Source organism: Balaenoptera borealis, assembly GCF_965194805.1.
Source record: "Balaenoptera borealis genome assembly, chromosome: 15".
NCBI lineage: Eukaryota > Metazoa > Chordata > Mammalia > Artiodactyla > Balaenopteridae > Balaenoptera > Balaenoptera borealis.
Genome location: NC_138871.1, coordinates 19,261,156 through 19,284,304, shown reverse-complemented (window position 1 = coordinate 19,284,304; position 23,149 = coordinate 19,261,156). Strand labels below are relative to the sequence as shown.

Genomic DNA, 23,149 nt, shown 5'->3' with positions numbered 1-23,149 from the left:
TCTTGGCAACAGTACTGCTAAAAACACCAAACTACAGTGATTCATAGGGAGGTTTTTTTAAAAAAAATAAATGTTATCACCATTATTCCAGACCTTACAATAACTCACGAAGAACAGTTTGATTTTCCAATTACCCCATGTTTATACTAGCCTTGTAAAATCTCCACTCTTCACAAGAAAACTAATTTCATAGTCTGGAAACTCATTGCCAAGCTGTGACTATTATAATTATTTGGGGCTTTTGTATATTTACTCATTGTAAGTCTACTTCCCTCTGTTAGTCCTAGCAATTTTCATTCTCTGTTCAGGAGCAAGCCTCTCTATGTGTGGATTGTGTTCACATGTTAGAGATGATGAAAACAATAGGAATTCATTCATCAGGTTCCAATGCATACTAGGTTATCAGTAACCCTTAAAAGCCAGAAAATGTTTGAATTTAACACAGGTTGATGTGCTGTTGCCAAAAACTAACATGGTTGTCAAACACTAACGATTATATATCCTTTGTTCAATCACTTCAGTGTTTCCCTTCGCATGAAAATATAAGTATCTGGTCCATTTTAGTCAAATGCAAAGGAACAAGAAGTTCAATGAATAGAAGAATCATGATTTCTTGGCAAGATTTCCAAATGTATGTGTTGAGGTTCTTCACCTTGGCTTCTTTTCCTCCCTCAGTCCCTTTCTTTCAACACAAGGTGCCATCTATTGTAAACTATTTGCAAATTCCAAAGTGTGGCTCTGCTACCTTTAGTTCTTTTCCCAGTCAACCATGATGCTGCCATTTTAAGTGTGGCATTACCAGGAACAGAGCATTATCAATATGGTGAATGCCTTGTGAAAATAAGATTGGTAATGAAGCTCAGTTCTTCCTCAAGCCATTTTCAGAAATTCAGCAGGTTGACCATTTGATAAAAAATATGTGGAAAAATCATTCTTGAACCCAAAGATTTCAGTTCCTATATTTTTGGCTTGCAGAAAACATAGCTGGGAAAAGAACTGATCTGGTTTGCATGGAGATGCCATTTGGAAAGCCTGTTCCATGCAGTCTCACCTAGAGCCCAGTAAATTGCTGTTTTGTGCCTCTTCCCAAAGCATAGTCACCTCTTTGCATTTCCAAAATGATCCTGCTTCAACATTCTTCAACAACCAAGAGCAATCTGTCTTGCAGTGTGTCCTTTCTGCCAAGTTGGTAATTACCAAGATTCTCTCTGCCAAGAAGTGATCAAAACATTGCATCTCCCTTGCTTCCTTTCTTATCTTCAGCCTCAATGGTATAGTTTCCCATACCATTCAGCTTTCATGTCCATCTGTATATAGCACCTGTGGAACCGAGTGCTTTTTGTTTAGCTTGCCTTGTGTGCTTTCATTTGTTACTTTCCAAATCTTATTATTTATATGGATGCACAGAGCATCTTTGTGGATCTCAGACTCCACAACCTCATCTAAGCGAGTTTTACTGGCAGTTACTCTCCATCATCCTCTCAGTACCCATTGTTCACCACTGCCTCCAGAGCTTCATTTCCATTGTCTTTTCCTCATTTAGATTAGTCCAAACCATCACTGGCTTTTATCACTTGCACTGTTGGCATTTGCAGAGGTGTTTGAGATTGAGAACACCATCAAGAAGCCTGTTTCCTTCTTTGAGTCTTATTGGCAATGTTAATAAATCCTTGCATAGGAGAAGGCTTCTTTTAGAGGAATGTTATACAACTTTATAATAATTCTGAGTCAAACGCATTATAAAGGTTTGCTTATACTGCTCAGTTATGGGCCTGCTCTTGGTCTCTTCATGATTTTTTTCCAAGCTTGATTGTTATTTGGTGTCATACCTGCCTGTGTAGTCTGCTGTCTTTGCCACTTCTGCCTCCATCTTATTCTTCATCCTCCTTCACTGATGGCCAATGGAGAAAAAAACTCAATATATTTATTTTTCAAAATAGCCACAAGTGACTGCCTTCAGAGTTCTGAAAGAGTCAAGAATGTGAGACCCCATACACACAAACTTTTCAATGATTTTGCCAAGAAAGTGCACCCATGCTTTGAGCCCCATTTATTTTGTTGTCTGTCATGACAAAGTTGCTCTATTTTTAAGGAGAAGCTACTATAGTATAAAATGAAATCAAAAAAGAGAAATACTTGAATCTTCCTCCCTTTTTCCCTGTGTCGTTATGTACATGGGATTCAAAGCTGTGACTTCTTCCCTGAAATAGGCAAAAGCCCCCAGGAAGGTATATTTGTTAGAAGTCAAAGCTTCTATTAAAACAGATAAGATTTGGGTAGATTGTTTCCATTTTGCTAAGGAAAATGATTTGGATTTCAAAACTGAGCACCATGTTTTTATAGTCTCATGCTGGCATGATGAACTTATGTTAAACAAAATGCACATATACCATGTCAGCATGTATATGTTTTATGTGAGTCTGTGTGTTCAAACTGTGAAAGGCTTCTTCTGTTATATTTGCCTTTGGCTTGAGAGGTAGCTCAGGAAATTTCAACAGGTCATGGGGACAGTGGATGCCAAAGCTCTTCACGAGTCATGGGAACTAGAGAAATAAAGCAAATTAAAAAAATATGCTTACATATGCTCATTCACACAACTGCTGTCTAAGAAGCACCATTAGTTTTCTGGCTGGCAATCAATATTCTAAAGTCATTGGCTTAAAACTTTTCTCAACAACGGAAAGGTGCCATTCTTATTAAATCTCAAAGTATAAGATGCATATTTGTGAGCCAATTCAGCTCAACCTGGTTGCTAAGCAGGTAATGGGAAAGGGAATTAAAAAAAAAAAAAAAAAAAAAAAAACTAAGAGAGTAATACAAATGTTAGAGAGAAAGTGGAAGAAACTAAAGCCCACACAATTAAACAGCCTGATAGTTTATATACTGGCTTTATTTGTTTGTTTAGTTTAGTGTTTGGTAGTTTAATCTCTTAAGCCAGTTTACATGATTTTTGGAAAAAGGACCATTAAAGGAAGAAAAGAAGAAAAAGAGGAAAGGATGGAGGATAGGAAAGAAAAAACATGAAAGAAGGAAAAAGATAAAACAAAGGAAAGAGAAACTTAACCATAGCGTATTATAAATTAGTTTAGTGCAAGTAATATCCATTAAAGGTGACAACATTATATTCAGCATGAGAGAAAAGTTGAGTCACACCTTTTTCAGTATGTAGATATATTTTGAATACAAATAAGTTCCAATGTCATTCTATGGAAATTACCTGTATATTTGATTATTGTGTTTTAATTAATTTTTATTCACTAGGTTTCAGAGGAGTTAATAGGTTCTTTTAAATTTAAAAATGGAGATATACACATGGAACTGGAGAAATGAAAACCATTTTATAACCTTTGATTATCTTTAGCTACCCAAAGATTTATACTTTGTACATTATTCTGAATGAGATTGGAAATACAAACACAGGGTTTTAGAACACAGAATACTGAATATCAAGCATTCTGATAAAATGGAAATATTCCACCTACATTATTTTTTTTAAGTTCAAATACAACAGGATCCCCATTATAACAACGAAGCCAGAGCACAGGAGCAATAACCCTGCTCTGGACAGGAATTTGATGTTCAGGTCAGAGATGGAGGGATGCTGATATAACTTATAGCTGACTCCCCATGAAACTGTTACAAAGTTAATACATTCTATTGCATATAAATGCCTTTTTTCACGCAAACAAAATATAGGAACAGAGTTTAGAGGTGAAGGATGTTAGTTCCCTTAGTCCTCAGGCTGATTGAATGGAGCTCTGACCTATTCCGGAGGGACTGAGTAATGTGCACTTTTGTTCTTTGTCTTTTAATCTCTCCTTTCCAAATTTGAATTCCTCTCAATTGGGTTATGGAGAGAAGTTTGACAAGGTGAACAAGTATAATTTGCAATGCCAGTAGGATTTGAATTGGTAGAGAGAAAATTGTAGAATAAGGGTCAATTATAGTTACTCTTATAGCCTATGTTTCATATCATTAAAAAAAATTGGACTAAATTAAAATTAACATGAATATTCATGATGATAAATGAAAAATATTCATAAAAATGCTGGAAACTGAGAACATTCAAATCAATCCTACCTGACACTGGCATATGATCAAAGATACATATATGCTATATGTATATGCATACATGTATGCACACAACAAATACATGTGATTTGACACTTAACTTCCTTGTTCCCTGAATAAGCAATAATCAAGAATTGAACAAATGGTTGACAACTGTGACATATCTGATTCAATACAATACAGTTTGGGGGAAAATATGGTGTTTATTTGTACCATGCTATATATATATACATATATATATATATATATATATATATATATATATATATATATATACACACACACATATATATATATATATTTGTACAATGCCATATATATGTGTATATATAAATATATATATAGATATAGATAGATAGATAGATAGATAGATAGATATAATTGTGTTTTGTTGAGATGAGAATTACATTTTACTTGAAAATTTCTGTGTTCACTCTGTAAAAAAAGTGTCAGTATTTTGTAATGGAATGAAACGTTCACTGAAACAATCGTTGTACTTAGTTGTGTAAACTTGTACTTTAAACAACCCTTTTTGGGGAAAGAGTCATTTTTGTTATATCTTCCGATTCTGTCTATTGTCAATTCTCGATTATCTCCACTGATCAAAGTATAGTAGTAATGGGAAAAAATCTAAATTGCTAGTTTTCAGTTTGGGTTTGGAATCCACTTCTGTGCTTCATTTAAACAAAGGGGTATGTGTTCAGACAACTCATAGCAGTTCCAAAGAATTTTATCCAGACCTTCCAGAGGGTAAGCCATTAAGTTTTTGGGCTTAAAGGACTGTTTCTGATCTGGGGAGAGTAGGAGAATCCAGATCCAGGGAAGTAAAATTAAAACAAACTTCAGATTATAAATCTGAATGGAGGGGTAGTGGAGACACTCTGTACTGGTAAGAAAATTAAACAGGTATTTATCATTTTCAGAATGGCAGTAGTTCTTTGCACTTAATCTGCTAGTATGATGGGTTGTTGCATAATTCAGTCTTTCTCCCAACAACCTGCCCGCTAATCTGTTATGATGGTAAAACTATAGCCACTTAAATTCTGATTCCCGCGTTAAGTCTTCCCCCGTTACATCCGTGTCAATGTACATTGTCATTGATTTTTGCACAACCCAAATTATGCAAACTTTCAGAGAAAAATAACACTTAAGTGTTTTTGGAGTGCAAATTCATTCTCCCAGTGTTATAAAAGTGACATTTAACAAACTCAAGGTATTATTTTTGGAAGAAATTGGAAATAAGAATTTTTATAAGAAAAGTAAAAAATCTCCTTGGGTGTCAGGCATCATAGGAAGCTTTATGTCTGTAGCACCACAGCGCAAGCTGTCTCCCTGAATTCAAATAATCTTGCACAAATGAAGGAAGTATACTGCTCTGCTATAAGAAGTAACTCTTCAGTTACATACTTGAAGATACTGATTCTAAACTTATCAAGATGGTCAATTCCATTCATTGAAAAAAAAAATCAGTTATCCACTGATGAAATTGAACCAGTTGGTTATCTTACTGAATTGTTTTATGCATAGAAAAAGACTTTACAGTCTAATGCTCTCATCCTAAAATAAGAAAACAGACTCTATTGTGACAAAACGGGTATGTGAACTAAGCAAGTAACTCTTTTGACCTTGACTGGAGACATGGATTGAACTAACTTGAATCTACTCAGTGGATTGATTTGATTGCATCACCTGAACTTGTGAGCTGAGCAGTTTCTATTTTAGTCTGAGGGCATCATTGCTTGTAAGAGTAGAAAGGGTTAGTGGCTTTAGGAAGAGTGTCTCTGCGTCAGAAATGTCAATGCCATTACCTGTCATTGAATCAATTTACTTTCCTTCCTTCAGGTTTTAGAATGTTTTTCAAGTTTCAAAAGCCTCGAATTAAAAGAAGGAAGGCAAATACTTTATTGGTTAGCAATTAATGCCTTAGATTTTAGTTAATATTCTGAGGATGATTTGGCATCAAATGAATAGTAATATTTTGTGAAAACTTGGAAATTAGACACATGGGAGATACCTAGATGAGGGACAATGATTGTATATATCTTTTGATATCTGTGAAACACAGGCAAACCTATTTAAGATATACTGGTTTGTACCATTTTCCCATGAAACAAGTTCTAATTTTGAGATATTGTCAATATGTGATAATTGTCTGAGTTCATTCTAAGATGTTCTTTATTAATCTATAGTTTTAATAATTAATGTCTGTAGTAGTGTCTTAAGAACTACATCCCTCCCCCCCCCCCATTTTTAAGTAGTTTTGGATATGTGAGAACAACCCAGATCTATCTGTTCCCTTCAGTTGAACCAAATAATTATGAGAAGCCAAAGCATTGAGTGAATACCTTTATTTAGACACAGTATCTGTAATTCATTTCCTCTTTTTTGGTTTTCCTGTATACACTTCAATTCATCAGCTCTAGTCATGAAATACATTATTTTGAACAGGTTACCTAAATTTATTTTTGTTGTTGTTGTTGTTGTTCCTACTTGGACATGCCTCAAGAGAAGATAAAATATGAATAAGTTGATATAAAAGATATAAATAAGTAAAAAAGACAATATGAATATTAAAACCATATACAAACATTATCTGGGAATTTCATTATTGATTTTACACAAACTTGCATGACCTCAGATGACTCAAAATAAAGGAAATAAAAAGACCCCCATAGCACAACTGAGACAGGAGTAATGTTTTTCTAGGAAAAGATCAGTGTTTCCATAATCCGTTCCTAATTTCTAACAACGAACAATCAGAGTTCAAAGAGCTGTATTTATTGCTCGTTCTCATAAGGATATTTTAATTCATTGAATTCAATGTTTCCATTGCGCTTCAACTATGTAAAATGCATGGTGCTAAATATTGGTTGGGTGACAGAATTCAAAGTTCTTTATCTCTAATAGCAAATACTTTTTGTGAAAAGGATAAATTTTTCCATCCATTGTGCTTTTGTTAGATTGTGGAGTCTATTGTTTTCATTTTTTCCCCATTTAGTTTCTCATTTACTGTTTAGCATTCTCAGCTGGAATAGCAGGGTGTCTGTTGAACTACTTCTGTATTCACTGGTTTTCTTGGTTTACTCTATTCTAGAAATAAAACTGTGTTTAACTTACTATTGTCTACATTCTGTCCCTACAGATTATGTCAAATACTTTCTCCAGCTTAATTTAAATGATTTATAAAATATGTCTTTGATCACAACCCTTAGAAGAGAAATATGTTCCGTGTTATGGCCCATGTATCTTACAAATAGGAAAGACTTCTGGATGGGCAATGTGAAGGATTTTTAGCTCAGATTTCTTTTACTGCTTCACAATACATTGTCTTACTCTATCTTGAACAGTCATTTTCCTTCTGGGCAATAAATATATTCAAATATTTCATCCTAATCTTATTTTCTTGAAGGCAAACTTAATTTAGACTTTAATCTTTTCTTTCATCATCAATACTGTATCTTATTTTATTGCTTTTCTCTGAATACTTTCATCTGTACAGATGCCTTGCTGATAATGAACTTGACTGGAAGTCTGGCTAGATGTTCTGTCAAATCTCTACAATCTGTCTCTTGACCTGTTTTATATGTTTTCCTTTGCAAATCTATTTTGCAACTGAAAGAGAATATCCTGGAGAAGTTCCAGGATATCAGATGCTGAGAAGTCAGCATCATCTTCTAAGGACCATGTACTCTTTTAAGCCCAAGGTTCTGTATGTGAGACACTATCTTAAGACAAACTCAAACATGATCTCTTTATCTGGGAACTCCCAATTCAAATCTGTTGCTATCAAAATTAATCGTATTCTCTCTTACTGTAATATTTCTCTTTAATAATAACATTTTGGTCACAGTGCATGCCAACTGCCTGATTATGTCTCCCATGATAAATTACTTGGTAAATACATCTGTGGATTATTCTTTTGGAGTGTACAAATTATTCCACCTGACTTTTCTCAATCCTTTGCACTAAGAAGTTGAATTAAAACTTTTTTGTTTCAACAAACAAACAAAAAGTTGAAACCAACCCTACATCTCTCTGGACCAAACAAAATTATAGCCAAGACTTCAATAACAAGGTCTCTTGACTGAAATCTTGCAATCACTTCATGTCTTGCTTTGAAGGGCTAACTCATCCATTTATGTGATGTCATAGGAAGTATGCATCAAATCCATAATTATAATAAGACTTAGTTTTCATAAAAAATGTCAAGAGGCTAGATCCTAAGAAGAGTTGGAAATTATTTGATCCAGGCATTGCATTCTGTGTCAAAGAAAATTTTGTTATTTTAACTAATATCATAACTATAGACATTATTGCAATCAATCATACTAAATTCACCTAAAAAGTCAGCACAGTTCACCACTCTGCATCCATTTGATGCAGCCTAGTTTTGCATTGGGTTCCTGAAGACATGCTCCATTTCCAGATAAACAATAGGTAATTAATTAAAAATACCAATAGATTATAGTCTAAGTCCACTTTATTTTATTTCAATATTATAAAGTGTTTAACTCCATTTTATTCTAATATCTTAATGCTGGCAAAAGTGTACCTCCTTTGTTTGGTAGTAAAAATTTTAAAGTGCTTATTGGAAGAATGGACAGCTGCATCATTAATCTTAAATAGTGACTTTTGTATTTTGTATGAAAGGTGAGATGACACAGATAAGTTTCTAATACATAATAATCATTTTTGAAACTGATTGATAAAAGAACTGGTAAAATAATAACACTTTCCCTACAATGAAAAATCAGGAGATGGCTAATTTCTAAAGCCAAAAAGGATTGTTATAAAGCATAAAAAAGCAAGGATAAGCCAACTAGTCAATGATCTAATATGTAAAAATTGGAAGAAAATAGCTTTATAGGACAATTAATTGTGAAATTTCACACAATAAAAGCTGTTAAATATAGAATTTGAATTTAGACTTAGAATTATTGAACATAAAAAGAGAATAATTCAGCAAGGAAAACATATGCACAGTATTATTGCTTCTTCTAGTAAGTACTAAAAAACCCAAATATAGGAAAATTTTCAATTTCATTCTTGCTTCTCATATGCCAATTTTTTTCTTTTTTATTGTCTTTAATTCTCTAAAGACATTCTTTAAATGCCTTTAACATTTATTTTGAAGTAAAAGATGGGAGTAATGTTGCCAAATTCATAATCAGTTTGAATTTAGTAGCTTCTGTGTTTCAAAATGCTCCCTAATCTACCAATTTTGTATAGTTTAAAATTATGATTATTTAATACACTTAGATATTCAGTGAGCTAAGAATGACAGGACTAGAGATAGAACTGTATTGGCTTAAAATGCCAGAAAAAAATCCAAATTAGGAATTTTGTTTATCTGCATACAGAAACAGGCTCTGGGCTTTACCCATTTATGATGCTGTGAATTGTAAGCTATTATTTTGAATCTTTACTAAAATATTTTCTGTGGAAAAAGGTTCACTTTTCGTATATTCCACTGAGCAAATAAAGATCTGGCTTCCATGTGGATGGTTTCAGGACCTGCTTGCTCTTCCTTTTGTTTTGTCATAATACTCACTTGACAACTTTGACCAGTTCAGTTTTTAAAGCTCTAAATCTACATTTGAAAAGAAAAAAAGACCTAGTGCTCTCCACATTTTTCTCCCATCTTGCCTGATTTCCAAAAAAAAAAAAAAAAAAAAAAAATTTGGAATCAGGCTTTAAACAAAGCTATAACGCTATGACTATAGCAGAACTGCATGTGACAAAAATGTTTGGTCATTGAGCATTACTGGGTCACCTAAATTTGACCTCTAAAAGTAGCATCGTAGTGGACCTTGTGATTGTAGCAATATTGCCATTTGATTTTTCTCCAGGTTTGAAGGTCGGATCTAATTATCACCTTTAGGTGTATGTTATATTTGGTACACATAGAAAAACTTAGTCAAGATTGTCAGTAATATTTTATGTCAAAAATAACATTTTAAGAGGTAGAAATTCCAAGGGTAGAACTAGACATTGGTTATTGGCTTATCTTTTAAATTGTGCCTATCACACAACTCATGCTTGAGTACAAAAAGGAACAGTAAAAAAGAATTGCCATTCTAGCAACAATGAGTGTGTTAATTCCTCAGTGAACCCAATGGAAGAGGTAAGTATCCCTTTCGTACCATGTACTGGCTGAGTGTGCTGAGGCCGAGAGCTTGCTGAAGGTCACACAGCAGGGCAATGGAACTTCCTAGAAAGACATCTGACATTCCCCATGTACCGTTCCAGGCGTTAAGAGCTTCAGCCCTTGCTTTCTCTCTGGGTGATCTTCAATGCTTTAAATAGGGGATTCATCCCCTTTGAACCCCACTACAATTGTCCCTTACAATGCCTGACAATGCGGGATGCTGCTTCATCCTCCTTCTCCCAGACGGTCCATTTATCTGTTCAAGAGAGCCAATGAGGAATCCAAATGGCCGGACTGCTTAATATCACGGAGGCCCACCCATATCTCTTTCAGTACATAATTCCTTCATAGGCCTCTTTCTCCCAATTACCCACTCCCTCTTCCACCTCCCTAATCCCTTCCCAATAGGGTACTTTTTTTTTTTTTTTTTTTCCTCTTGCTCTCTCTCTCACTCTCTCTTTTCTGTATCTCTCGGAAATCAGACAGGAGTTCAGAGCACTTTCACTACCTTTTATGAGGTAGATTGTGATGTCATAGATGGGGGCAGGGCTAGTCAACTTTCTACCCACCTCCCAACCTGTGCTGAGGGAGCTCCGATCGGGTGTGGAAGCAGTGATTCTTCCATGGTGAGTAACTTTGCTTTCTGATCTAACCTGTCTCATTGTAAGCATTAATTTTGAAAGCAGGGGGATGGGGTTTCAAGGAAGTAAAGATGTGACCAATCAAGCCCTCTTTACTTACTATTAACCAACTTTGGTCAAAGGATCTACTTATTTATTCTTTATTTAAGTCAAGAATTCCACAACACAGATGTACTCTTCAAGCATGGTCTAAACTTGAGAAGTTGAAAATGGTATTTTCATTCCTTTATTTCTCATTCTTTCTTCCCATTGGGACTGAAAGTCATTGCATATGTGGAATGAATCCATTCTGTAGTCTTTTAGTGAGCTTTCTATAAAGGAAGGCTAGTTAGGAAAATGTATTCTTCTTCATTTGACAGATTTCAGGGTCACAGAATATCCTTTATTAATGTTTAGCCAGAGAATCAATCTGCTCTTCTAAAATTGTAGAGTAAAACTGTGAAGAAACGGATACATGAGAATTATCAACAAACTTGGTTCTGATATAAAAAAATGAAAACTTTCAAATGCAAAAACTAAAATATTTATTTAAAAAAAAAGAGTCACCACTGTTGCAAGATTAAGGGTGCATCTATTTCAATGTGTCTCAACCAAATTTGCTACCTTTTTGTTACATGTCATAACAATGATGCTGGTTTATAGTATTTCTTGGTAAAGAGCTGTGAAAAACCACTGTTCTTTGTTTCATTTGGGTTTCTATTATTACTGATTAATTCTTTTATATACCATAGTATTTAGAAGGAAAAGATCAACTGGAGTGAGTGTGTTCCTTCATTTTCCTTGTTCTCTCCTGGGTACCTATTAAAATGTCAACTTTTATATTAGTGGGCAAAGAAGGTTCATGGAGATGGTTACCTCTTTAAGGGATGTCGAAGCATCAGGGTGGGTGTTTTTAAAAAGGTTTGACCATCAGAATGTGAGGCCTGTTACTTTTCATGGGGTGGGATTAAAAGCATTCTAGTTTGAATCATAGGTATTATGAAATGTGTTAAGCAGGTATCATTCATTTTTTCAAATTCCTAGTTAACTAGTATGTATGGATATTGGTATTGGAGAATTGGGGTAGTTTAAAAGGAGGAGTCCTTTGTTTTTCCAATGTTCAAATGTTTTAATGGCCTTTAGATTATGCACATGGAGCATATATTAGATTACATTATCTATTAACGTTCAGAAAGAGAAATGCTACTTGTATCTCAGTCTGTATACTCCACACCAAATTTTCTACTCAAGAGGATTGTATTAAATTGTTTATGTTTTACCTCCTTGCTAGATCTTAAGCTCAGTGAAGGGACCAAACCTCATATAGTCAATGCTGTTTAGATTTGCCCCCAAATTTAAAATTCTTGGACACCATAAGGAGGAGTCCTTTCTCATCAGTAGCTCTTCTGTTACGTGTAGAGCTTCTATCCTTCCCCCACAAGGGGTCTCCCCCTTTTCATTACCTGGGGTGGAGTGGTATTGAGACTGCTGAAGTTATTTTCCCACCTAAGCTTTCTAACCTAAAGAAGTGACTGTAACGGTAGAGATTTCAGGCACAATAAGGAGAAATAGAGTCATAACTGGCCCATAGGAAGATTTAGGTGATAATCACCTGCAGTCAACTTAATATTGCAATGTGGGTAACAATGCCAAAGTCTCATATGTTGGGTGATCCCTCTCCAAGCTCTGGCCTACCTTCCATTAAAAGTGCTAGACCCCGGAAACCCAGGTAGAAGTTAACCTTCAGTGCCAGAAAAATCCGATATTTAATCATAGCTCAAGTTTTTAATGTCTTTTGTCAACCCCTCATACAGCTGCCAGGTAAGAAATGCTCATATTTTACAAACCCTTGGAATACAATCATCTTTAAACTTCGTGAGTTAAGAATGGTTGTGTTGTGCGCTTGTGCAAATTCAGAGAATCTATCATGGAATGCATTGTGCATGCACTTGTATACCCTCATGTGCATGTTTCATTTATAGTGGTGTTCAGTGTTTTTATATCCCTTTTGTATGTATTTGAATTATAATTTAAAATACATACATATATTGTGCTCCAAACAAAAGAGTGAGATAAAACAGAAGTTGCTTAATCTGGGGTCTGAACACTGGTGCACTAGTCCTATTTCTGTCAGTGGCTAATTAGGTAACTCAAAGTAAATTACTTAGATCTCTTGGGTCTCAGTTTTCTCATCTCTAAAATGATGACAGATGATTTAAAGGACATATTCTAAAGTAATCCTGCTCTAAAATTCTATCATAAAATGATATATTTTTGAAGAACCAGTTTATGGGGGAAAAAGATTGTATAGTTGATGAGACCTAATTTTTGTAGTTGACATACAGTTAGTTTTTCAAACTAGAAAGAAAATTTCAGTCCAAACTAGTCTTAAAATGTACTCTATATCTGATATAGTATTATTTGGTTAATGATGTTAGTGGGTCCTGTTCTTTTAAGTTGACAATATCAAGCCCATGATGATTAGCTGTGTGTTGATTTGGAAGACTGATTTGTTTTTTAACTCCATAATTTTATGTTATTCTGATTATTTGAGGTAAAGAAAATATCCTCATCCACTAGGTAATAGATGGAGCTAGGCCTCATTGGGACTCTCAAATTCAAAATTACTTATGTAGTATTGCAGGAATTCCCTTGCGTTGTTGGGAAGAGTTGATGAGTAGGGAATTGGTGGTTACTGAGCTATGTGCTATGAAGGATAAAAGACATGTAAGCCCTGGCTCCTACTCTTGAGGAATGTGCAACCTTTTTGGGAGTCTGGACACATGTCAAGTGACAACTTAAAAGTGAAGACAGTAAGTGTCAGAGTGGTCTGGGGTAGACTGGATTGTACTGGGAAGGCTTTGTGAGAAGCTGAGGTCTTCAGCTAACTTTGAACAGCATGGTTTAGATTTGTGTTGTTTGTGTGTACATAATGAGGGCAGGGAAGTATTTAAGGTCAGCAAGCCCACAGAATTGTAAATGTTGCAGAGGCTATCTTGTGTTTAGAAATGCCACGTATCGAAATCAAAAGTCTTTGCTAAGAGTCCAGCCCCATACCTTCCCAGAACCCCTCTACCCTTAATTATATGCTGACTTTATAATATATGAAGAGGAGGCGGCAAGTGACTGACTTGCAATAATTATTAAAATATAATCAGGCAGCTATTTTCTTAGTTACACAAGAGGTCACATGATCACTCACAGCCACAACTGAGGAAGAGAAATAAATAAAAGGAAGGAATTATGGACAGAAGGAGGCTCTAGCTCTGGGACATTGTGGTTTTCTGACAAAGGTGGAAATGGATTATCATTTGGACAATCAAAGGGATTATCACTGACAGGTTTAGAAACATTGGATGGTCATGGAAATGCCCATAAGCTAATGAGAATCTATGTATCCAGGGTGATTTTCCAAGGTCAATGGGAGTTTCTTGCACTGAATAGGAATCATGTCAGACTCTGCTCTCAAAAAGACAATGATTATGCAAGTCTCTTTCCCTAATCCACTTGGAAAGAGGTTATTGATTTGGGCATGACTTACCCAGTTTGACAAAGCACACTTAGGTTTGAAAGCCTCTCTGTTGCTGTAGATTCATAGATGATTTTCAGTGTATACTTTGTATCACTTAGAGGGCACTGTTTTTGTATTTCTTGCCATCCAAGTTCCTTCCAAGTTACTACTTTGGCCTTTCTAACAGACAGAAATTCTTTGAGTAGACCTGCTTTATTACCTATCCCAGATTCTATGTACTTGGTTTATATCATCCAGTGAATGTTTTGTAATTTTCTATCATGACATAAAAATTAATTTCTAGAATATATTATCTCAGGAAATCACTTTCAAAAGCTAAATTGTCTACATGAGAATAATGAAGTAGTATGATCAAGGTCAGTTTTACAAAGCAAGGAGTGTTCTCTTAGAACTAATTTTCCCCAAAAAGTTGAAGCAGAACTTCCATAAATTTTTGTGGAACAATCTAGACTATTAAAGGAAGTCAAAGATATTACAATTAGGTTTCTCCCAAGAGAACAACAACAAGGATGGCCACTCTTCACCTCCTCCCCGGAAATGTCCCTAGGGGTAATTTTAGAAATAGAAGTTCAGTTAGATTTATAATTCGACAAACATTTATTGAGTAAATAGCATGTGATATTCACTGTCTTGTGGATGGACATGGAAGTAGCAATGGAAAACAGACACATAATCAGTAACTGTGACAGATTATAATAATCACTTTCACAGAAATATATACAAAGTGATATGGGCATTCCTGTAGAGAAGGGGAAGAGGAAGCTTCATAAATGGGACAATGTCTTTGAGTGTTCACAGATAAATGGATAGGAGCTTAAAGTAGAGGAGGAGAGAAATGATTATCCCAGAAGAGGAACAGAATGTCCATAATATTGAGGTATAGATGTATTCTATGCTGACCAGACCTGAAAATGTCAGAGATGGGTGGAAAGATGGAGAAGAATCAAAGGTGAAATAAGAAAGGTAGGTGGGCACTGGATATCAAAGAAAATTTTATGACCTATTCTCATTTTAGTGAGTGTCTCTCAAAATGGTCAGAGGATCATCTGCATGACAAATGCAGAAAGAGGTGGGAGGAAACTGTTGAAACGCAGAATCCTGGACCAGCCTGCAGACCCCTTGAATCAGGACTGTAGGGAGTATGTAGGTTCTTGGAAACTGTAATTAACCCCACCTTTGACATGTCAGGTGATCCATTTTCACACCAAAGTTTCAGAATCTCTACAAGGCAACAGAATTGACTCATGGTTTCTATGTTCTTGGAAGAAGAATCAAAAAAAAAATAGAATTAAAATATTAAGAATAAAAGATTTGGGAAAATAGGATAAAGGTAAGATAAGAATGTTCTTGAGAAAGTTGGTTTAAATTTCTGTTAGGTGTAAAAAACTTTCTAAGAATGGTGGGTTTTAAGTATAAAATATTACTAAGTGATGCTATTAAATATAGCTTGAAGAAAAGACATGCAACTGTAAACATTTAAGGGACCATCTAGTTCCTTCATCATAATGGTCCAATGCAAGGAGTTAATAAGTTCAGAGCTAAGTTGTTCTATAGCTCCCAACTTGTGTCAAGAGAAGGGATAGAGACAACAGTGCAGAACAATATTTATTTCTGCATGGTATTCTTTGGTAGAGCTATTTTTTTAATATTAATTAGGTGAAGTCATTAAAAAATATTTATATATGTATATATTCCCATCATGATGAGAAAAATCAAGTTTTCAAGCCAATGTAGGGTCTATGGTCTATGTTGAAAAATATTAATATCATAACTATATATTTCAATAAACAGTCTTTTAGAAGTGCTCATTTTTTTCTATATTTTTTTTCTTCATGGACAAAAGCCATTATCCTACAACCACCAGTCTGTGTAGAGAGTTATACAAATGTTCAAAGAAGAGGGAGGCACTAGAGAGGTATTTTACATTTGACTAAGACATGAGAATGAACCCTGGTCTGGAAGAAGGTAGCCCTCTTATCACAGCAAGGAGGGTCAGTTCTGGATTTAACTCTCTAATTGCTTTGCATACAGTTCTCCTGTTCCAGATTGCCAGAATCTTCTCTGGTTTTTAATTTTAGAATTTCATTGTTTATAAGTTAAGAAATGATAGAGAATCTTGTTTTTTATTCATATACATCTCTCTGCAAGTAATAGCAATAACTGCTTTGGTAGAGCTGGTGATACTGTCAAATTCTAGAAGAAGTTAATGGGTAGGATGCCAGTGCCTGCCATTAATTGAACAAATTAGTTTCAGCATGTTGATTTAAAAGAAAAAAATGATTTTTTTTAATTCTTACAGATTTTTTTAAACCAATGACATGTAGATCTGTCACTGGGCCTTTATTACACCAACCCAGCCAAACATAACCTTGGGTGGTTCTTAGAAATCTGCCATGCAAAATTATTTACCTTAAGGCCTAGCATTTTACCTGAGTAAAAACCAAGCCAGAGAACAGTGATAGCCACATGGTTTTGATGTCAGAGATCTGAAAAATAAGTTACAGAATATCATGTTCTCCCAAGTATGATGAGAAGCCATTGGACTGACCTGACCTTGTGGCTGACAGGGTCTTGGTGCTCTGGACTAGTGTCAGGCCTAAGTCTCTGAGGTGATAGAGCCAAGTTCAGGACACTGGACCACAGAAACCTCCCAGCCCCACATAATATCAATTGGTAAGAGCTCTCTCAGAGAGCTCCATCTCAACGCTAAGAACCAGATGAACCCAAGGGCCAGCAAGTTCCAGTGCTGGACACCCCATGCCAAACAACTAGCAAGATAGGAACACAACCCCACCCATTAGCAGAGAGGCTGCCTAAAATCATAATAAGTTCACAGACACCCCAAAACACACCACCAGATGCAGTCCTGCACACCAGAAAGACAAGATCCAGCCCCACCCACCCGAACACAGGCACCAGTCCCCTCCACCAGGAAGTCTACACAAGCCACTGAACCAACCTTACCCTCTGGGGGTAGACACCAAAAACAACAGGAACTACGAACCTGCAACCTGGAAAACAGAGACCCTAAACACAGTAAGTTAAACAAAATGAGAAGACAGAAAAATACACAGCAGTTGTAGGAGCAAGGTAAAAACCCACCAGACCAAAAAAAAAAAAAAAAAAAATGAAGAGGAAATAGGCAGTCTACCTGAAAAAGAATTCAGAGTAATAATAGTAAAGGGGATCCAAAATCTTGGAAATAGAATGGAGAAAATACAAGAAACATTTAACAAGGATGTAAAATAATGAAAGAGCAAACAAAAAATGATGAACAACACAATAAATGAAATTAAAAATTCTCTAGAAGGAATCAATAGCAGAATTATGGAGACAGAAGTACGGATATGTGACCTGGAAGATAAAATAGTGGAAATAACTACTGCAGAGCAGAATAAAAAAAAAAAAAAAAAAGAATGAAAAGAATTAAGGACAGCCTCAGAGACCTCTGGGACAATATTAAACACACCAACATTTGAATTATGGGGGTCCCAGAAGAAGAAGAGAAAAAGAAAGGGTCTGAGAAAATATTTGAAGAGATTATAGTTGAAAACTTCCCTGACATGGGAAAGGAAATAGTCAATCAAGTCCAGGAAGAGCAGAGTCCCATACAAGATACATCCAAAGAGAAACATGACAAGACACATATTAAACAAACTATCAAAAATTAAATACAGAGAAAAAATATTAAAAGCAGCAAGGGAAAAGCAACAAATAACATAAAAGAGAATCCCCATAAGGTTAAGAGTTGACCTTTCAGCAGAAACTCTGCAAGCTAGAAGGGAGTGGCACGACATCTTTAAAGTGATGAAAGGGAAAAACCTACAAACAACATTACTCTACCCAGCAAGGATCTCATTCAGATTTGATGGAGAAATTAAAACCTTTACAGATGAGGAAAAGCTAAGAGAATTCAGCACCACCAAACCAGCTTTACAACAAATGCTAAAGGAACTTCTTTTAGGCAGGTAACACAAGAGAAGGAAAAGACCTACAAAAACAAACCAAACCAGTTAAGAAAATGGTAATAGGAACATACATATTGATAATTACCTTAAATGTAAATGGATTAAGTGCTCCAAACAAAAGACATAGATTGGTGGAATGGATACAAAAACAAGACCCGTATATATGCTGTCTACAAGAGACTCACTTCAGATCTAGGGACAGATACAGACTGAAAGTGAGGGGATGGAACAAGATATTCCAAGCAAATGGAAATACAAAGAAAGCTGGAATAGCAATTCTTGGATCAGACAAAATAGACTTTAAAATAAAGAATATTACAAGAGACAAAGAAGGACACTACATAATGATCAAGGGATCAATCCAAGAGGGAGATATAACAGTTGTACATATTTATTCACCCAACATAGGAGTACTTCAATACATAAGGCAAATGCTAACAGCCATAAAAGGGGAAATCGACAGTAACACAATAATAGTAGGGGACTTTAATACCGCACTTTCACCAATGGACAGATCATCCAAAATGAAAATAACTAAGGAAACACAAGCTTTAAATGACACATTGAACAAGATGGACTTAATTGATATTTATAGGACATTCCATCCCAAAACAACAGAATACACTTTCTTCTCAAGTGCTCATGGAACATTCTCCAGGATAGATCATATCTTGGGTCACAAATCAAGCCCTGGTAAACTTAAGAAAATTGAAATCATATCAAGTATATTTTCCAACCACAACACTATGAGACTAGATATCAATTACAGGAAAAAAAATTTAAAAATACAAACACATGGAGGCTAAACAATATGTTACTAAATAACCAAGAGATCACTGAAAAAAACAAAGAGGAAATGAAATCACGATGACCCAAAACCTATGGAATGCAGCAAAAGCAGTTCTAAGAGGGAAGTATATAGCAATACAATCCTACCTCAAGAAGCAAGAAAAATATGAAATGATCAACATAAACTTACACCTAAAGAAATTAGAGAAAGAAGAACAAAAAAACCCCAAAGTTAGCAGAAGAAAAGAAATCATAAAGATCAGATCAGAAGTAAATGAAAAAGAAATGAAGGAAACAATAGCAGAGATCAATAAAACTAAAAGCTGGTTCTTTGAAAAGATAAACAAAATTGATAAACCATTAGCCAGACTCATCAAGAAAAGAAGGGAGAACACTCAAATCAACAGAATTAGAAATGAAAAAGGAGAAGTAACAACTGACACTGCAGAAATACAAAAGATCATGAGAGATTACTACAAGCAACTCTATGCCAATAAAATGGACAATGTAGAAGACATGGACAAATTCTTAGAAAAGCACAACCTTCTGAGTCTGAACCAGGAAGAAATAGAAAATATAAACAGACCAATCACAAGCACTGAAATTGAAACTGTCATTAAAAATCTTCCAACAAACAAAAGCCCAGGACCGGATGGCTTCACAGATGAATTCTATCAAAATTTAGAGAAGAGCTAACACCTATGCTTCTCAAACTCTTTCAAAATATAACAGAGAGAGGAATACTCCCAAACTCATTCTACAAGGCCACCATCACCATGATACCAAAATCAGACAAATATGTCACAAAGAAAGAAAACTACAGGCAAATATCACTGATGAACATAGATGCAAAAATCCTCAACAAAATACTAGCAAACAGAATCCAACAGTAGCTTAAAAGGATCATACACCATGATCAAGTGGGGTTTATCCCAGGGATGCAAGGATTGATCAATATATACAAATCAATCAGTGTGATACACCATATTAACAAATTGAAGGATAAAAACCATATGATCATCTCAATAGATGCAGAAAAAGCTTTAAACAAAATTCAACACCCATTTATGATAAAAATACTCCAGAAAGTAAGCATAGAGGTAACCTACCTCAACATAATAAAGGCCATATATGACTAACCCACAGCCAACATTGTCCTCAATGGTGAAAAACTGAAACCATTTCCACTAAGATCAGGAACAAGACAAGGTTGCCCACTCTCGCCACTATTATTCAACATAGTTTTGGAAGTGTTAGCCACAGCAATCAGAGAAGAAAAAGAAATAAAAGGAATCCAAATTGGAAAAGAAGAAGTAAAGCTGTCACTGTTTGTAGATGACATGATACTATACATAGAGAATCCTAAAGATGTTACCAGAAAACTACTAGAGCTAATCAATGAATTTGGTAAAGTAGCAGGATACAAAATTAATGCACAGAAATCTCTTGCATTTCTATACACTAATGATGAAAAATCTGAAAGTGAAATTAAGAAAACACTCCCATTTACCATTGTAACAAAAAGAATAAAATATCTAGGAATAAACCTACCTAAGGAGACAAAAGACCTGTATGCAGAAAATTATAAGACACTGATGAAAGAAATTAAAGATGATACAAATAGATGGAGAGATATACCATGTTCTTGGATTGGAAGAATCAACATTGTGAAAATGACTCTATTACCCAAAGCAATCTACAGATTCAATGCAATCCCTATCAAACTACCACTGGCATTTTTCACAGAACTAGAACAAAAAATTGCACAATTTGTATGGAAACACATAAGACCCCCAATAGCCAAAACAATCTTGAATAAGAAAAAGGGAGCTGGAGGAATCAGGCCCCCTGACTTCAGACAATACTCCAAAGCTACGGTAATGAAGACAGTATGGTACTGGCACAAAAACAGAAATATAGATCAATGGAACAGGATTGAAAGCCCAGAGATAAATCCACGCACATATGGTCACCTTATGTTTGATAAAGGTGGCAAGAATATATCATGGAGAAAAGACAGCCTCTTCAACAAATGGCGCTGTGAAAATTGGACAGCTACATGTAAAAGAATGAAATTAAAACACTCCTTAACACTGTGTACAAAAATAAGCTCAAAATGGATTAAAGACCTAAATGTAAGCCTGCCCACTATAAAACTCTTAGGGGAAAACATAGGCTATGACATAAATCACATAAATCACAGCAAGATCCTTTTCGACCCACCTCCTAGAGAAATGGAAATAAAAACATAAATAAACAAATGAGACCTAATGAAAGCCTTTCCACAGCAAAGGAAACCATAAACAAGACTAAAAGACAACCCTCAGAATGGAAGAAAATATTTGCAAACAAAGCAACTGACAAAGGATTAATTTTTAGAATATATAAGCAGCTCATACGGGTCAATATCAAAAAGCAAACAACCCAATCCAAAAATGGGCAGAAGACCTAAATAGATATTTCTCCAAAGAAGATATACAGATTACCAAGAAACACATGAAAGATGGTCAACATCACTAATCATTTGAGAAATGCACATCAAAACTACAGTGAGGTACCCTGTACCCCGATCAGAACAGCCATCATCAAAAAATCTGGAAACAATAAATGCTGCACAGGGTGTTGAGAAAAGGGAACCCTCTTGCCCTTTTGTTGGGAATGTAAATTGATACAGCCGCTATGGAGAACAGTATGGAGGTTCCTTAAAAAACTAAAAATAGAACTACCATATGACCCAGCAATCCCACTACTGGGCATATACCCTGAGAAAACCATAATTCAAAAAGAGACATGTACCACAATGTTCATTGCAGCACTATTTACAATAGCCAGGACATGGAAGCAACCTAAGTGTCCATCGACAGATGAATGGATAAAGAAGATGTGGCACATAGATACAATGGAATATTACTCATCCATAAAAAGAAACGAAATTGAGTTATTTTTAGTGAGGTGGATGGACCTAGAGTCTGTCATACAGAGTGAAGTAAGTCAGAAAGAGAAAAACAAATACTGTATGCTAACACATATATATGGTATCTAAAAAAAGAAATGTTTCTGATGAACCTAGGGGCAGGACAGGAATAAAGACACAGACAAAGAGAATGGACTTGAGGACACAGGGAGGGGGAAGGGTAAGATGGGACGAAGTGAGAGAGTATCACTGACATATATACACTACCAAATGTAAAATAGATAGCTATTGGGAAGCAGCTGCATAGCACAGGGAGATCAGCTCAGTGCTTTGTGACCACCTAGAGGGGTGGGATAGGGAGGGTGGGAGGGAGATGCAAGAAGGAGGGGCTATGGGGATATATGTATACATATAGCTGATTCACTTTGTTGTACGGCAGAAAATAGCACAGCATTGTAAAGCAATTATACTCCAATAAAGATGTTTAAAAAATATTATCATGTTCTCTTAAGGTAGATGTTAAAATTATAAGCAAGATATTGCTATTCGATGTGAATTTGGAAACCAAGTCTGTCTTTTATCATCTGGGTGATATTGGGTAACATTGCTAATCTCTGAGCTTTTGCTTTTGATTTAGAAATTGGAATAGTAATACCACTTAGAGGGACAACAAGAAGATTGCATGTAGTAAATGCCTCAATTATTATTAAACTAAGATACATTGAGGGCTTAGTATGTTCCATGCACTGTGCTAAGCATTTGAAATGCACTCGCAATGTGTTTTCAAAATCATTCTCTGGAAGAGATACTGTCATCCCCATTAAAAATATTAGGAAAACGAGGTTCAGAGAATTTAAGTAACTTCCTGGAGGTTACAAAGTTAGTAGTTGATATACTGTAGGGCTTCCAGGAAGTCTCTCTTGATATTCTCCCACAGCATGATATGTTTTCTATCAGTCCTGGTATGGAATGCAGTGTAGGAACTTATTTAATTATATATATATATATATATCCCTAGCTAGTCTGTGAGCTCCATAAGGATAGGGAATGTGTCTGAATGTTCTTAATTTTTTCTCTGGTTTCTTGCACAATGAGCACATAATGTGT

General features: G+C 35.3%; 1 protein-coding gene and 1 long non-coding RNA gene across 4 annotated transcripts in view; one reads left to right on the top strand and one right to left on the bottom strand.

The window, feature by feature from the left end:
- CTNNA2 (catenin alpha 2) overlaps positions 1–23,149 on the top strand; it is a 1,192,234-nt gene that overhangs the window by 1,149,165 nt on the left and 19,920 nt on the right. For 2 of the 3 annotated variants that reach the window (XM_082356061.1, XM_082356060.1), the window contains exon 18: positions 10,702–10,845. The exons of the other annotated variant lie outside the window; for it this stretch is intronic. In XM_082356061.1, coding sequence (XP_082212187.1) covers positions 10,702–10,845 — 144 coding nt within the window. The remainder of the gene's footprint in view (positions 1–10,701; positions 10,846–23,149) is intronic. 3 annotated transcript variants of the gene reach the window in all.
- On the bottom strand, positions 2,775–10,708 carry LOC309611513. The gene is made up of 2 exons (XR_014234572.1): positions 4,357–10,708; positions 2,775–4,288 (listed from the first exon to the last, which is right to left on the bottom strand). It is a non-coding gene; the product is annotated as an uncharacterized lncRNA (long non-coding RNA).